General features: G+C 47.2%; 2 protein-coding genes across 2 annotated transcripts in view; one reads left to right on the plus strand and one right to left on the minus strand.

Annotated features, from left to right (window-relative positions):
• Window positions 1-228, plus strand: part of LOC104407721 (GDNF family receptor alpha-4) — a 13,810-nt gene extending 13,582 nt beyond the window's left edge. Inside the window, exon 9 of the mRNA XM_010017072.1 lies at window positions 82-228. Within this exon, the coding sequence (XP_010015374.1) occupies window positions 82-228 (147 nt within the window). The remainder of the gene's footprint in view (window positions 1-81) is intronic.
• Window positions 229-14,046: 13,818 nt separating this feature from the next.
• ATRN (attractin) overlaps window positions 14,047-17,702 on the minus strand; it is a gene marked incomplete at its 5' end in the record, with an annotated part of 105,197 nt that continues 101,541 nt past the window's right edge. Inside the window, 2 exons of the mRNA XM_010017073.1 lie at window positions 14,047-14,619; window positions 15,679-15,793. Of these exons, the coding sequence (XP_010015375.1) occupies window positions 14,495-14,619; window positions 15,679-15,793 (240 nt within the window). The remainder of the gene's footprint in view (window positions 14,620-15,678; window positions 15,794-17,702) is intronic.

A 17,702-nucleotide genomic window follows, 5' to 3' on the forward strand; every position in this document is an offset into this window, starting at 1 on the left:
TTTCTCTTTCTCTTTCTCTTTCTCTTTCTCTCTTTCTTTCTTCTCCTCTTCCTCTACCTTTTCCTTCTCCTTCTCTTGCAGGTGGCAGGAGAGGAGAGGCTCCTGCGGGGCTCCACTCGTCTGTCATCAGGGACCTCCAGCGCAGCAGCTCCCTCCTTCTGGGCAGCCTCTCCTCTGCAGATGTGGCTTCTCCTGGCCCTTGCTGTGCTGAGCCTCTTTGCAATGTGAGGCAGGGTGGGCACACGCCAGGCAGAGACTCTCTTGGTGTTGGTTTCTTTACAAAACAACCAGAAACTTGTTTGGGGAGAGGGTGTGGGAGGAGGGAGGGGATGGGAAGGAGACGTGAGCTTGTGGGCATCCCTTCCTCCTCCTCATCCGTCTGCCGCTTGGTTTGGTTTTATACAATCAATCAGCATCGTCGACAACCAGCTCATGTTTGGTCCTGGCCACCCTTCCACCCCACAGCTTGGTTGTCTCTCCAGCTCTCTGTGGATGGGGTCGGAACCATGGACAATTAATTCCCTTGGAAAAGGTGAAGGAGGGAGTTGAGCCAGTAAATGAGATCTGCAAAGGAAACGCTTTTGCCTGCCCCAGACAAGGGGGAAAAGACTTCTGATGGATGAGCTGTCAGGAGGTTTCCTGAAGCCCTGACTCACACTGGGGAGCTTTTGGCAGGACATGTCAAGCGATGTGGAGTTCAGACTGTGCCCAGGGTTGCTCAGGACCTAAAGGGCAGCCCAAGTGGTTCACACTGAAGAAACCAGAGCACTGGTGAGAAAGTGGTTGGCTCTGTTCACCAGAGAGGATCCTGAAGCACCTTCGGGGTGGACCAAATAACCACACCATGAACTGGCTTGAAACCATGGCCAGTGTGCAACCAGCATGCACCTCCAAGATGTCACCTACCCCTCGGGCCCTCCGTTTTAGAGAAACATGTGTCATGTATTGGTGGTGTTCAGGAAGAAACACGTGTGTTGCGTTCCCTTCGCGGCTGGCTCTCCTCGTGCCCCAACCCTTGCATCTCTGTTCACTGCTCATGTACAGTGTCTGGGCGAGGTATTTTTCTGTCACATCCAAACAAGCAGAGGCCAATGTTGTCCCACTCCAAGCTAACCTTTCTCTGTGAGGCATGAATGTGTGAACCCATGGGCAGGACTCGATGTGAGCCCAACACAACCCATTCTCACGTGCTCGTCCTCCAGTCCTGCAGAGACAGAGGTTCCTCAGTTGGGATTTCATTAGTTTTCCCAGGAAGATAAAGGATGGAAAAGGTTTATTAGATGCCACCACCATGGGGACATAAATATCCAGCCAGTTTGTGGAAAGGCCAAGTCATGAATCATGTCATGGGTAGGGAATGGATTGCTATGGTTCCCCTCCTTGCAGAGCTGTCAGAGGCAATCACTTGGGTCCAGGTTAGCAGGTGAAGGACATTTCCTCTTGACAAGTCCTATTTGCTAAGATGAGAGGTCATCAAGCAAAGACTGGTGAAGTGACCCATTCCACTGAGCTGCGACCAGAGCCCAGCTGGAGGGTGAAGACAAACATCTCCCTGGTCTCTCAGGGCACAGGGAGGCAGATACATGATTTTGGGCTACCTGAGCATTGGGGTCTTCCCTCAAGGAGGTGAGCTGAGGACTCCCAGTGCCTTTTTGGGGAGCTGAACCCCTCACTCCATTGAGCCAAGAAAGATGATGGTAAGGAAGGGTGAGAAGGTTTCCCAGGATAAAAGCTTGCCCAGGTTGACCACCATGGAAAGCCCACGTATAGCTCCAGATTCACCCAGAGTATTTGAGCCTGGACTTTGAAGCATCCCGTTTATTCCTTGGTTTGTGCTTCTCAAGGAACATCATTAGTTCCTTAACATTTGGATCCACAGAAAGACTGAGCAGCAGCTGATGCAGCAAAGTCCAGTACTTCTTATTCCCATTCCCTGCAGAACTTGTTCCACTGTTTATTGCTTCAGATTTTGCTGGGAAACTGCAGCAACTTTCTTGGGTTTTGGTCACTTGGTTTTGAACCCTTGTGGGTGTGTAAGACACACACAGAAACCCTCCTGGCTGCATCCTATCCAAAGTTCTGCTCCCTGGTGTCCTGTGGGCTGTAGGACCTGGTTGTCTTAATCCAGGGCTGTGCAAATGAACATCAGTACCTAGATTCATGGAATTGTTTAGGTTGGAAAAGACCTTTAAGATCACTGAATCCAACTGTTAAGCTGTCAACGTCCAAGTCTGGTGTTCAGGATGCCAAGTCTGAACTGAAAGTGAACTGTGGCAGGATGCCACACTCTGAACTGAAACTTAGAAGTAAAAGATCTCCACTGCCAAAAGGCTCACCCAGTGCAGAAAAGCAGGCAGGAAGGTAGTGCTACAGGCAGGAAAGTCCCTCACCCCCCTTCACAGTGCCATAGCCATGGTCTGAGTGCGAACATCTTCCTTTTATCTAGGACAACAGGGTCCTCTGGGAGACCATGGAGCCATCTATTCACAGCTTGTGTCCTCTGAGCCACAGGTGAGAAAGGGGTTAAACTCTGATGCTCAGCCCTTCAAAGGCAAGGAACTACCTCAACATCACGAGGTCTTGCTGTGAATTGCCTCCTCCTGCCGCTTTCTTTCCAAGTGCTGTGGTCAGGAGTGGTCATGCCCTCCTCTTCTGCACATCCGTCTCCAGCAGCCTTTAATCTCTGTGTATCTATCTCTGTTTTCCAGGAGCGCCCACTCATGGCTCCACTCCTGTGTCTCTCATAACTCACTGGTGGTGATGCTGAAATGCCACTTTGCCGTTTCCTTCTCTGACTGATTGACATCCAGCAGAGACAGACTTTTTGTGGGTGGTCAGGATGACAACCCCACTTCAGCTCTCCCTTAAGACTGTGAAAAATACAAGTGAGAATCACACTCAGAGACTAGAGAGGATGGAGGAGACCTCCGGAGGTTACCTGGTCTATTACCATGTCCCACAGCAGGACCAATGGTCTATTTATATTTTATGGCAGATTTACCTTAAATGACTTTTAACCATTTCAATGAGACACATCACCCTCATCTCCCCTGGGTTTATATCTGGCTTTAAAGTCTCCCTAGGATGGTTGTTGTCTCCAAGCACCACAGGCCGATGAGACCCTCAGTTCCTATTGTGGTGTCTTCTCAAGTTCTCAGTTACAGAAGGATGACAAACCAACAGCTAACAGTGGCTGTGGGGGGTGACAGCCAACTGCCATGGGTCATATCAGGGAGGCACTGCATGAGAAACTCAAACCCCACAGCAGCGACCTGCCGGGATCCCTGCACAAAGAGTTACTGTCAGTGGGTGCCTTTGAGAGGGTTTCCTCCCTGTGCCCTTCATTGACGGACCTCAAATCATCTGTGGAGTTGAGGTTGTAGGTCTGAAAATGTCCTCAGCCTTTGTCCCGTGCTGTGGTTTGGATGCAGCATCCTTCAAGCACTGCCTTAGGCCAGGTCCTGCGTGCTGGGCTCTGGGGATGCTCCGAGAGGGAGTGAGCAGGGCACAGAGCAATGAGCCTCTCACCCAGCAGGAAGAAGCCAGAGGGTTGGGATGGGCACACATATCACACTGAATTAAAGCCAACAATAATCCCCAAACCTGCATGACTTTTTACTGGTCATCTCACCCCTTTTGCCAATGTTTAATGTCAGTTCCTCCCCCCCAAGCCTCTTTATGCATCACACTTTGCAAAAGAAGGATGGCTTTTGAACAGTCCCGTTGGAGGAAGGAAACCCGAGTACATTCCTCCCCACCTACAAACACGTGTGTGGAAGGGCCGCTTCTTTTCCCTGGTGAAAAGTCGGTGATTTTTTGGGATGAAATTCCATCTCTGTTGAACTCTGTGAAGTGAACCACGGATCTTCATTTTGAAGTCTCTTCAGTCACCACCAAAGTCAGAGCAGCTGCTTGTAAAGGCGAAGGATTGGGAAAGCCGAGAGAAAGGGAAACAATACTTTTAGGGATTACTCCATATCTGGGGACTTCCATAAGCACAAAGAAGAGTCGTGTGGGACAAGTAATAAGGAAAAGAACCAAACCAAACCAGCCACCGAACTCTATTTTTTGGGCTGCTCAGCACCATTCCCAGTGGCTTGGCATCCTGAAGCCCATGGAATGGGGTGTGTGTGTACAAATACATCATCATCAAAGCCAGAGCACGAGCAGGGTGGGAGACACTGCGGAGGGGAGCTGGTTTTGGAGCAATAACCCCATGGGTGGTGCTAAAGGCTGCGTGCGTGTGTACACATGCACATAGGGAGGATGGTTGATGCCTGCCTGTACTACTGGGGTATAACTTGTACTTATCTCTTCTGTACATATCAATATTCAAACATATCCATGAATAAAGCACACATGCATTTTCCTGACCCCTCCTTGCTCCTCTCTGTGGTGCTGGGATGTCCATGTCTGCATGTCCAGGCTGTTCTCATGCCATAAGGGCAACTGGAAGAAACAGGGGGATGTTTGGGGTGGGGTTAGAAGAGCTGTGGGGTTCAGATACCCTGTGCTCGGCTGGAAACGCAGCTCTGATGTGGTGCCTACCAGCAAGGAGGGACAGCAGGGGAAAACCAACTGTTCTGAGATGGAGAGACACCAGTGACACCCAGGAACGGTACATGGACCCATGTGAGTCCTGGGGATGCTGGTGCTGTGTGTGGGGTGATGCATGCAAAGATCTGGGAGCAATATGGGGAAGGTTTAGCCCAAAGCTGGTGCCAGCACAGGAGGAAGGAGGCGTTGCAAGATGTAGGAGTGGGACTTTTTACAAGGGATGTAGGAACAGGACAAGGGGAATGGCTTGAACCTGCCAGAGGGGAGACTGAGATGAGCTCTGAGGCAGAAGCTCTTCCCTGGGAGGGTGCTGAGGCGCTGGCACAGGGTGCCCAGAGAAGCTGTGGCTGCCCCATCCCTGGCAGTGTTCAAGGCCAGGTTGGACACAGGGGCTTGGAGCAACCTGCTCTAGTGGAAGGTGTCCCTGCCCGGGGCAGGTGTCAGTACTTGATGAGTTTAAAGGTCCCTTCAACACAGACCAGTTTGGGGGTGTATGGAGCAGGGATGGCAATAATCGCACCCACAATTAGGGGCACTTGAAGCCACTAATGCTGAGGTTCCACCATATAACCCTGGGGGGTGGCAATAACTGGGGGTGGCTGGTGCTGCACCCTCCCACAGGGCGTAGGAGGAGGGAGCTGGAGGATGAGGGAGGGTGGTGGTTGATGCCAGCCGGGGAGACTTCTGCTCATGCCATGAACATCTGTGAGTTATTTCTGGCAACTTAAAAAACCCCCATAAAATCACAGGAAAAATTGATTAGAGGCAAATTGAATGTTTTCCTGCCAGTTTTGGGTGGGGAAAAACATCTAGAAAACAAACGTATATAAAATTTATATTAAAAAAGCGAGTGAAATTCAAGTTGTTTCCTAAACACAAAGTGAGCTCAAGGTCGAACCCAGCAATGCTGCTCTTTTTCCTCCCCAACATCATGCTTGTCTCTGTACGTGCATGAAGCAGCTGAGGGGAGCAAAGCCTGAGGGTTATGGCCAGCTCTGGGACTCCTGTTGAGGCCGGTTCCTTCCCCACAGCTCTAGGGCTGTTTTGGTGGATGGGGTTTTGCTGACAATAGAAAACTCCCTGGGAAAGTTCCAGCTGTTTGGACCCAAAACGTGCTGTGGGAATGCTGCAAGTCCGATGGATTTTTCCTGCTTCCTGGCAGGTGGCTGCTCAGCCAAGGTCAGCACCTGAAAAGCTGCTGTGGGATGGTCCAGGGCCTGATGGAGAAGGAGGTCAACAGCAGCTCCAGGTTTCAGAGGAGAACTTGGCTTTGAAGGAGACCTTGGGACTCTCACGGTCGCAGGGTCTGTCCTTGCTCCTGTGGGCTTGATGGGTACAGGGTGAAGCACAGGGCTGGTTAGGGCATCCCTGCTCTGGGCCATAGCAACTGGATATGAGCAAACCTGAAACGCACCCTAAATTTAGGGTGAAGAGATTTTGGACCAGGAGCACCGCTAATAGCTAAAGGGGGCTTTGCCTGACCCCCACTTCTATCACATGTCTGGGTCTGGGTCTGGTTTTTGAGGGTGCTGGCTCTGCCTACATGAAAATTAAGCCCCTGTCTCTCTCCCAGAGACACCACGTAGCTGAGGCCCTCAGTGATATGGGTCAGTGGTGGTCTTGGCAGTCCTGGGGTAATGGTTGGACTTGGTGATCTTAAAGGTCTTTTTCTACCTGGTTGATTCTATGATTCTGTGATTACCAAACAGGGACAAATGGTGACGCGAGAGCAGGTGAAGTGATTTACCCCAATCCCCAGACAAAACACCTCTGTAGCCCCCAGGACAAAGAAGAGCCTGGGTTGTCTCTGGGAGTCCAGAGGAGAGACCTGCAGAGAGGACCCGATGGGGACCAACAATCCCCATCCCACCACGACTGCAGACGCAGCACAAGCCAAACCCTGCAGCTGATGTTCAACTGCTGTGAGGGGATGTTTACAGCAGAAACAACAACTTCCCACCCGTTATCTCCATACACACAGTGCTGATGTGCTGATAGGGCTGGATGCACCTCGCTCCGGTTGACAAAGCGTTGTCTGTCCGCGCCGAGCACGGAGCGGTGGCTGTTTGCCAAAGGGAAACGCTGCAGAATCGGCTCTGACATAACTAATGTTCAAAGCACTTTGGGTTTTTTTTAATCTAAGGAGAGGTGGAAATGATTTCTGTTGGGAACAGGGATCCCAGGGAATGTGTCGATGGAATTCCGGCCAGGCGCGCTGGCGGAGGCACATTGTGGCTGCAGACTGGAAAGCTGAGCTCATAAAACATGCAGTGAGCTGCTGGTGATAGATGGAGAAATGTGGACACTGGAGTTATAGAATCACAGGATAGTTTGGGTTCAAAGGGACCTTCAATGCTCGTTTAGTCCAACCCCCCTGCAATAAACAGGGACATCTTCAACCAGATCAACTAGTTCCACGCTTTGCTTTAACTCCCCATCACAATGATGCTTTGAGGTAAGATGTCACAGTCCAGACTTCCCTCCTAAACCTCTACTTCTAAATTCAATTCAGGGGTCAGCATAAGGACCAGATGGATTAAATCTTGTGGCATCACTAGTCACCACCAGTGGGGTGAGATCAGAACCATCCCCAGTCCTGCAGGCTGTGGGCTTACGGAGCTGTGTCCCCACCTTCTTGCCAGCATCAGGGAAATAAAGAGGAGCAAGTTGTTATCCTCCCTGCTAGAGGCCGAGTGGCCACAGGTGCTTTTGGCAGTGTTATTTGACTAAATTCCCTGCAGATGTGGCTTGTGGGAGGTGCACAAGGTCTGAGTGGGGACTCAGGAACACAGAGAAGCAGAGGGGGAAGGAAGAGTCTGATTGTGCATCTCAGGCTGGTTTGAACCATTGGATGTTTGAACCATCAAGGCCAGGTTGGACACAGGGGCTTGGAGCAACCTGCTCTAGTGGAAGGTGTCCCTGCCCCGCGCAGGGGTTGGAGCTGGAGGAGCTTTAAGGTCCCTTCCAAAACAAACCAGTCTGGGATTCTGTGATCTTGCTTTTGTCTGGGGTTAGATTTTACCGTCCAAGAGTTACCCCCAAACCCCACCTGGGGGTTCCTTGGGTAAAGAGAAACACCAGCCAGCCTCCAGTCCAGGCTTTCTGTAGAGTGGTTGAGTTAAATTGGTGGCTTTGTAAAAAGACTTAAAATTGCCTCCCCTCTTTCCATCAACAATTGATATTTAAGCCTTGTGGGAAGAAAAGCTGCATGGCAAATACCTTGGTGGTTCCTTACCCATCCGCGTTCATCAGCAATGGGATGACAGCAAAGAGCATCATCCTGGGAGTACACAGAGCCTTGGAGTGCCTCCACACAACCTTCCATTCCTTCCTTGCAAACCTCTTTTGTCTGCTACAACACAGTAAGAAAAAATCAGAGCAGGGATGAAACATGGCCCCAAACCTCTGCCTTTTATCCCACTGTCCAAAATCAGTTTAAACTAGCTGTAAAACCACTACCCCCTGCCCGCTTCATTCCAAACCTGGACACACCACGCTGTGCTCGCAGGCTGGCATGTTCCACTCCGCTCGGCAGCAACTGGGCTTCTGCATCCAAGTTTAATGCCATGGGATGAAGCAGCACAACAGTCCTCGGAGTCAGCGGTGACTGAAACCTTCATGGCTCATAAATGCCAGGTTCAACTCTGCTTCATCTCAGCGGTGCTTAATTCCAAAGCTGAGAAGAGACATAAAACTAAATGGAGAACAACGGATTGCGCCTCGGCAGGGATGCGCGTCGGGATGCCGGGGAGGGCTGCAGGCAGGGCTGGGGCAGGTCACCTCCGACATCGCGCTCCAGCTCTTCTGCGTGTCTGAAACACGGGCTGGCACCCACGTTTGATAAGGTGGCACCATCATGAGCAAACCCTCTGGTGAGACAGGCTCCAGTGATGTCAGATCCTTCTCTTTGGATTCAAAGGATGGAGCATTTTAGTGGGAAAATTAGTAGTGAGAGTAAGAAAGGGAAGGGGCTGAGACTGTGTGTTCGTGTTGGGTTTATTTAAACCCTGAATGCAGAAGCACTGAGCGCTGGGGCAGTGATACAGGCACTGAAACAGGTAATTGTAGAATCACAGAAACGTATTTGGGTTTGTGTTGGGAGGGAGCTTAAAGCTCCTCCAGCTCCAACCCCTGCCCCGGGCAGGGACACCTTCCACTAGAGCAGGTTGCTCCAAGCCCCTGTGTCCAACCTGGCCTTGAACACTGCCAGGGATGGGGCAGCCACAGCTTCTCTGGGCACCCTGTGCCAGCGCCTCAGCACCCTCACAGGGAAGAGCTTCTGCCCAAGAGCTCATCTCAGTCTCCCCTCTGGCAGGTTCAAGCCATTCCCCTTGTCCTGTCCCTACATCCCTTGTCCAAAGCCCCTCTCCAGGTTTCCTGGAGCCCCTTTAGGCCCTGGAGCTGCTCTAAGGTGTCCCCTTGAGGAGCCTTCTCTTCTCCAGCTGCCCCAGCCCAGCTCTCTCAGCCTGGCTCCAGAGCAGAGCTGCTCCAGCCCTCGCAGCAGCTCCGGGGCCTCCTCTGGCCTCGCTCCAGCAGCCCCACGTCCCTCCTGTGCTATACCCTGACAGCAAGGACTCACCATCCCAGCGCTGAGGAGGTGGGAGCATCCCTGCCTTCACTTTATGAAAGGATGAGAAAAGAAGAAACAGAGATTTAACCAGATCATCTACTTTTTATTTCAGAGGAAAGATTTGCAGTATGTACTTTGAGTTATATACACGTACTTCACATTTTTGTATTTAAAATGCACAGACCTCCCAAGAATTTCCTCGTTCCTGCTTTAAATTAGCTGTTATTTTACAATACAAAAAAATTATACCAAAACCTGCAGTCCTAAATGTGTGTCTGTATAACACCCACAATCCCCGGCCAGGAAATAGTTTACAATGCTTGCTCATATTTACATATGAATGCAAGAAATGCTGAATTATACATATTAACAAACTAAGCTCAAGTCTGAACACAGATAAGAATCGTCAATAATTACAGAACAAAGGGAAATAATCCAGAGTACAATAAATTCAAGGATCTTAGTGTAAAGAACATTTATTGTGCACAAATTTGAGTAATAGAAAACTCTATTTTTATTCTTTTTGTTGTTTTCTTAAAAAGAAAAGAAAAATAAATGGACTGACATATGTTACACTCCGCTATCCTTTTTTGTCTTCTTTCTTCTGGTGAGGTTTGTGGAATCAATGGTAAATGCAGAGGAAATGTCTAAAGAATTCTAGTACCTGGAAGACGCACAGAAATAGAGCGTGTGTAGTGTTAGAATGAAGGAATAGGCTGGACAAAACCTGCCCTGATGCAGAAGAACCAGCCCATGGGCTGTATTCTAGCATGGGGAACTCATCGGATTTAAGCAGCTGTCAACAGAAAAAGGGGGAACTTAAACTCAATTGCCAACACCATTGCCCAAAAATGAGGTTCCGTCCCTTCGCTCCTGCATCCCTGAGTGCTCGCAGGTCTTCCAGCAGCACCTTCCCATGCCAAACATGCACAATTCCCTCTCCCAACCTGCAGCTTAGCTCAGGAGGCTCCGAAATCCCACCCTCCTCCCTCCCCTATCCTTACGGCATTCCCAAATGAAGAGAAAGAACGGGAGGAGAAGAGACATCCGCAGCTGATGCAGAGTTGGATGGACGGGGTTAAGAGTTGCTCCTGGCATGCAGGGTCTGCTCTTTGCTCGCAAGCTCAGTGCTGGCAAATCCCTTTTTGCAGGGAAAGGGGTTTAGAGGTTCAGGGATGCAGCTGATGCTCTATCCCTAACTCGGAGTCTCATGGAAAAGAAAAAGCAGCTGCTGCCATTGGGAGCAGCCAAGGATGGAGAATCAGCCGCACCTTTGCAGCGCTGGGCTTGTGGTGGGTTACGGGAGAAGCCTGAAGTTTAAGTGAAGGTATTTCATCAGCTCTTTTCAGCTTATTTAGGGCCAAGCAAGCTGAGCTGCCGTTTTAAAACCATACTATAAACCCAGTTTAATGATGGTTCTGAGCAATATTTACTATATCAAGTTCCCCATAGGAAGCACGTATGTGCCAATAGGGGCCATCACGCTTTTCTGGTACCATACCACCACATTTTGGTACATTACACACTATGACTTTATGCTAATCACAGGCATAATCCCATCATGTAGAGCTTTATTTTGGCAATTTCAATACAGCACATTTTAAGCCCAGAGAGAGTGGCAATAACCCAAAAGGTGTGTCCCATAAATCTTCTTGCATCCAACATATTGACCCACACTGGGGCAGGGTCCCTGTCACTGATGCTATAAGAGGCCAGAGGGAATTCTGGGCTAAAGAAAAGGGAAAATAGTGAACAACAAAACATGTGTTATTTGGAGCTTTCTAGAATAAAAGGGCTACAATATTTCTGAGGTTTTATAGTTCTTCTTTTGAAGGCTACTTTCAATGAATAAAACTGGAGGGTTGAGACCTTGAACGCTGAATTTCAGCCCGTTATAAACGCTTGAGAGGAGCGATTCTGAATGGAAATCACTGGCACAATCTTAATGGTAGGGGCTCAAACTGCTGACTTAATCCTCCAAGTAATGACTCCTTTAAGTACATTTATTACTTGTCTTCAAGTGTTGGTTTTTTTTCTCCCCTTTTCAAATGGAAGAGCTGCATTTTACTTCGCTTATACATTTAAGTGAACTGCATTTGAATACATAAAAGTCAAGTTATGCCCCCCTGCTTTATACTGCACGATAGCACGACTATAATTTGATGTTTCTTTAAAGCTCTGGGAAGTTATCTAATACTGATCATAGGAAGAAGTTATTAAGACAAACCTCATACATCATTTAAAATGCATCAAAAATACATTCAATAGGTTTTCTTCTGGTTTATGTACACTTTAAATCTTTCAATGCTCTGCACGCTACTGTATACATTATGTACAAGTGCAAAATTGGTGTTATTTGTCACCTATTTATAGATTCTCCCACGAAATAAGGTTGCTCTTTCCCCCAGCACCACCTCCAAAAGAACTGAACCCACAAATCCTTCACTTCTGATATTGGCCTGGTGATAAAGCACCGGCAGTTCTCTTCCCCCCCATCCATTCCCACCTTTGTCTCTATTTAACCTTTCAAGTTGGGATGAAGCTGTTTGCAGCAGACACATGTATGAGCGTTCTCTTTCCCCCCTCCCACCAGTATGGAGATAAGATGCAGAGCAGAGCTACATCCTAAAGGAGCTGTTTCATTTTATTTATATAAGTAAGTCTTGTTCCTCCATTTACATCATTTGGTTCTCCTAAACCTCAAAGTTTGATCATTTTTTGCTTGTTTCTCCAATATCTAACACTTTGTGGCTACACTTCTAGGCGCACTCCACCATTAAGACCCAGCTCTCCAAGAAGGAGAAATCACCCACCAAACCCCACATTTAACTCTTCTTGTAATGTAAAAATACATCACCCCTCCAGGCCTATTGATCCCAAAGCTATTCCTGTTCAGCAAAACCCAAGCAATGACTTTAAGCACCTGCTGAAGTGCTGTCCTGTCTATGAAGACTTAAGCACAGGAGCTTTCTCAATTTGGGGTGGCAGTTCTCCTCCCAAGGGTGCATTGGAGAAGCAAGAAGACATCTCTGAACATAAGGATGTGTATCACGACTGAAAACATGGAAAGGAAGAACAGGGAAGGGGTTTTAGTCTAGTGTTATATCTCTAGTTCAGGTTATCACTGTACACACAGGGAGTTAGAAAATATTTTCAGGAGATGAATCTGTCTGAGGTAATCTGTGCATCAGTTAAAACTTCAATTGCCTAAACCCCTTCATTCTAATAGACAAAGCTCAGCCATACCCCTCCCATAACTGCTTTTCCCCAGAGGGCATTTAAACTTCTGGTATAGAAAAGGATGCATTTTATTTATATATATATCTATACACACACACATATATATATATAAAAATGCATTTTTTTCCACAATATTTTTTTTTTCTGCAGTCCTCTTGTATTTGTTAAATGACACATTAAATCAGAATTATAATCCACCACAGTCTGTAAACCAGCAGCCTTTAACCCCATCACTGCTGTCTGGACACGCACAACCATTCACATCTTTATTGCGATGCCGCCGTGCTCCGAAGAGCTTCTTCAAAATACATGGTTAAATAACCCCCAAACAAAGCAAAACCGAGTGGCTGATATGTGATTGATCACCAAAACATGCACACAAAAAAAGATGCAGTTCCTTGGGTTTCATTTTGGGGGAAGGGTGCTACCTGGCCAGAAGATTCGAGGGCACTTTCCTTCGCTCCTCTCCGTGTGTTCTCTCTCCATTTCATAAATACCTGATGTTCTCATCAGACACCATGACCTGAATGAAACCACACTTCCTGTGATTAAGCAACAATTACACACCTCATTTGGCACCTTCATGTAACATCTTCCTACCAGCTTCAACATCGCAACATCACATGAGGTGGCTCCAGCACTGTGCCACATTCCAGAGTCAAGAGAGACATTGGGCAGCAGCAGGCACAGACTGAGGGGTTAAGTCTAACCTTCAACCTCAAAACATGAACCCAACTAGTCAGACTACTTCAGAGGGTTTGATATATCCCCCAAAAGCTAAACCTTCTCTTTGCTGTTTGTCCCTACCTCCTTCAACACCCTAGAGTTTAGCCCCAATGGGGGATATCGGTAACTGACCCTATCAGTAACTGACCTTGTAAAACTCAAACCTGTGTCCAAACGAAGCTGCTTTGCTTGCTTTTTACTTAAAGTGCTTTTTTACTTCATCCTCAAATGATCTGGCACCCAGAGAGTTGCTTTTTACACCCTGTAAGGAGATAGAGCAAATCTTACTGCTGAGGAGCAATGCCTCTGAGCCCTGGCACAGCTCAGCTCTCATCCAGAAGAATGGCAGGAGGGCAGGGGGAGGAAAGAAGCAAAATGGGCAGAGAAAATGAGAAGGAATATCATACATCAGGCCTGGAACACAAACTGCTTCTATTAAAAGCGCTGGTGAAACCAGGAGCTTTCTTACGAGATACTGAAACTCTACTTTCCCTCCAGATATTTCTATCTGGTTGACTAGTTTGTTGGTCAGGAAAATGCTATTTTGCCCTGACTGCACGTGATGCATTACAGAGAACACAGATTGCCTTGGGTGACTGTGTCTATGTGTGTATACATATATTTAAAAGGAATATAATGATGGTAACAAGAAAGGTGTGTAGCAGTCTCCTCACTCCCTAGATCTGTTCAAGTCTAGGCACTTGTGTGTGGTGTACTCCAAGCAGGTTAAGACTATGTAAACACTGAGTCCTTCCAAAGTGACATTCAATTTCTCCAGGTATTGCATGTGGTCTGAGCAACACGTGACATCAACCTTTAAACCATCCCAGCTTCTGCAGTCCTGATATTCTGGACGATGATGACTACAAAACCGCTGCATCTGGAAGAGAGTTCCACTTAAATAATGAGGGAATAACCATGTAATAGTAAATGAAAACAAAGGATGAAGATGCTTTGAAGATTAATAGTAGTGTTTATGTGTTGAGAGCTGACACCTGTAAACACTGCATCTTTTTCTTGTTGTACAGTTTGATAAATACATGAACTACAAAGCACTTTCCATGTATAAACCTGAGTGTCATTCAGATTGGACTACTGTTCTATTTACACTGACCATGAATGGTGGCGACTGGATGTTACTGGACCTGCAATAAAATCATTTTACTTTAAACTGGAAGAAAACAAAAGAGCAATCTGAAGCCACGTGTCAGTAAAACTTAAGTGGAGCAGTTGTCAAATAAAGCCAACTATCACGTAGATGAGAGAAAAAGTTGGGTTCAAGGAAGTTGTGTTTCGTCTTCTAGTCTCTTGTGACACAACTTGGAAATCCTTCTCCTCCTCCTCCTAGGTATTACTTCTCCATTTTGTTTAAAACCCTATGCAGTTTCTGATGTCCATGCATCAAATACAGGTTCCTGGCTGTGCAGGGGGCTGCTGTTTCCGATTTCGTATTGCACCCGATTTCTCTTTGTAGGCAATTGGCATCTGTTGTGAAATGTCCACCAGTGCACTGGCCACTGCAAGACCTGAAGCAACAAATGAAACAGACACTGAACGAAACAGTCACAGAGATAAATCCTTCCACCACAGCTGAGGAACCCCCCAAAGCCACAAAATTAATATCACTTTTTGAGTTCTTGTTAAAAAAAGTAAAATAGAAAAGCATTTTGGCTTGAGAGATTAAACCTCTAGGCCAGATTGGACAGAGCTTGGAGCAACCTGCTCTAGTGGAAGGTGTCCCTGCCCGTGGCAAGGAGGGTAGAACTACATGAGCTTTAAAGTCATTTCCAACACAGACCATTCTATGATTCTATTCTGAAATAAGCTTTTACATAGTGTATATTTTATCCAAAGCAAGTGCAGTAGAAAAAGCTGGCAATAAGAAGTGTGGGTATTAATGAAACTCATTATATGGAAGGGATGTCTCTTCCTCTGCACCAGTGGATGTGCTGGAATAAGTCCTGCAAGCACAAGTGCATGGAGGTTTCGCTATGCTGCTGCACATCCATCATCTCTGCAACCTCCTCCCGGCAGATCCATTGACAAACCACTGCTGGCCACCAGGATGTAGCTCAATACAGCTCACAAACCAACCATCCCACCTCAAACCCAGCTAATGCTCCCTGGGCACTGGAAACCCCCCAGTGAAACCATAAACTGCCCAGGAATGATGTCTCAGTGCCCTGACCTCAGGTTTAAGTGCAAAAGGGCTGAGAACAAGGAAACATTAAGCTGGAGGGAGAAAACTTCTTCATCCAGAGCTGCTAAGAGGAGGGCATGATGCTTTGAAAGGACTTGATGTCTACAGGTTATGGGTTCAAACCATTCAGATTAGATACAAGGAAGTTCTTCCCTGTGAGGGTGCTGAGGCGCTGGCACAGGGTGCCCAGAGAAGCTGTGGCTGCCCCATCCCTGGCAGTGTTCAAGGCCAGGTTGGACACAGGAGCTTGGAGCAACCTGCTCTAGTGGAAGGTGTCCCTGCCCGTGGCAGGGGTTGGAGCTGGAGGAGCTTTAAGGTCCCTTCAACCCAACCCACTCTGTGATTCTATGAACACCCAGCCAGCAGAGACAGTGGCACTCCTCACCTGACTGTCCTGGTGGTGGTATACCCCCAAGTCCTCGAGGCAACCTCACGAATACAGAGAGAACAGCTGCTTTGTTCCCAAAGCAGGGCTCCAGCGCGATTGGCTTTGGTACAGTCTGCGGCGAGGGAAGGAAGAGGAGAAAACAAATGTTATACAGCATGTCACACCCTCCCTCTTCCCCCTGTGTTGTCTTTCTCAGATCATACAAGCTTCAGGGCATGAACCATGGTTCTGTGCTTGGCAAATATCCAGCATGAAGCCTGCAAAGCTCAAACCAATGTCAGTAACAACCAGAACCCCAGTCATGGCAAAAAACACATTTACTTAACAAAAACGTGGCTATTAAAAAGTTGAGTGCTGCACAAGGCTTGTATTTCTCCCTAAATTCAATAACAAAGGAGCAGCTTATGCTAAACAACAGGATTGAGGGCTGTTTTCCTTAGAGCCCATCAGTAGCATAGCACAATTATATTCACATCTGACCACTGCAGTTTGATCATCCAACTCCTATTTCCAGACTTTAACCCCATGTAACACCCTCACAGCACTGTGTGTGCCAACACAATAAAGAACATTTACCCCTAAACACTCTATTTCACTGTTGCTTCCTTTAAGCCATGTTGCCCCAGCTTTGTCTTTCGTTTCTGACCTTTCCCAAGGGGTTGTGTTCATTTCCCACCAGTCTCCCAGATCACTCTGGACTATGTTCTGGGGTAGTGGTTGCTCTGGGAGCTGGAAGTGCTTTAGAAAGTCTACTGGATTGTACTGTCCTTTTTTAAACTGAAAAGCAGAGGAATGGGTGTGAGATCCTCGCTCTGGATGGTTGCAGTGACCTAAGATGGACCACTTTTAACATGCTTTACTGAAGCCTGTTTACCTTGAATACAGGTATTTCACACATATTACAAACATGGATATGAAATACAGTCTTCAAGTAAAATATGAATTGGACGGGGCTTGGAGCAACCTGGTCTAGTGGAAGGTGTCCCTGCCCATGGTGGGGGTTTGGAACTGGAGGAGCTTTAAAGTCCCTCCCAACCCAAATCATTTTATGATTGTGTAAGATACAATGGACAACCAGCTTTCTCCCATCCTGGAGGAGCAGGGAACTGGCTCCCCTGCTGACCTTCAGTGTCCTTGAAGATCACCCTCCCTCTGTATTCTTCTGAAGGTTTTACTTTAATGATCATCAGCTAATCTCAATATGTCATTAGAAAGACAAAATGCAACAGCAAAGTCAAACTAAAACATGTTTTACCTGAGCTGGGCCACAATCCCTCATGGAATTACACACATTCTTGTTGTATGGCACGAGAATAAGATGAGGATGCAAGTACAGGTACACGCAAGTGCCTTTAGTTCCACATAAGCAAAAAAAAAAAGCTGAGAAGCCCAATTTTAGCTGATACACTCAATGCTTTCTGATTCCTTGTTCAGTAAATTCTACCCTGGTATTAATGAAATAATTATTGCTTTTTCCATTAGGCATAGAATTGTTCTTCTGTACTTAAATGTTCAACAGAAACTCAATACAATGCAAGGCACAAAAACCAGGAGTCAAACAACGCTATTAAATTACTGCTGCTCAATAAAAGAGAAAAAAAGAGATGACAGCAAGCAAAATGAAACTTTAAACTGTTTTCATATCTCATATTTACTGTAATGATTGCAACAACAATTTGTAAGTCTGTGCAAGGTGGATAAATACATATTACACAGGCTGTAATGATGTAAGCTGCTGTCTGCCTGGTTAATGACTGCAGAGTTCTTCATCTTCTCCCCAGTAAAGGGATCAAACTCCAAATAATGTTTTTCCCACAAGGCACCCAAGCATAGCCTGGTGCTGTATCCCACAGGAGACTCAATTAGCAGAGAGAATGGAAAGAACACAAGCGAGGCAACTGCAGAAGTACAGCCAAAGGACTCCTGGAACACAAGTGGAAGCGTGCACCAAGCACAGTGCTTGTTTTCTTATGGAGAGAGCCAAGTACCTTACTCATGCCACTGTTAATAAAACATTCCTG

The sequence above is a fragment of the Nestor notabilis genome, unplaced genomic scaffold, assembly GCF_000696875.1.
Source record: "Nestor notabilis isolate BGI_N333 unplaced genomic scaffold, ASM69687v1 scaffold8886, whole genome shotgun sequence".
Taxonomy (NCBI): Eukaryota; Metazoa; Chordata; class Aves; order Psittaciformes; family Psittacidae; genus Nestor; species Nestor notabilis.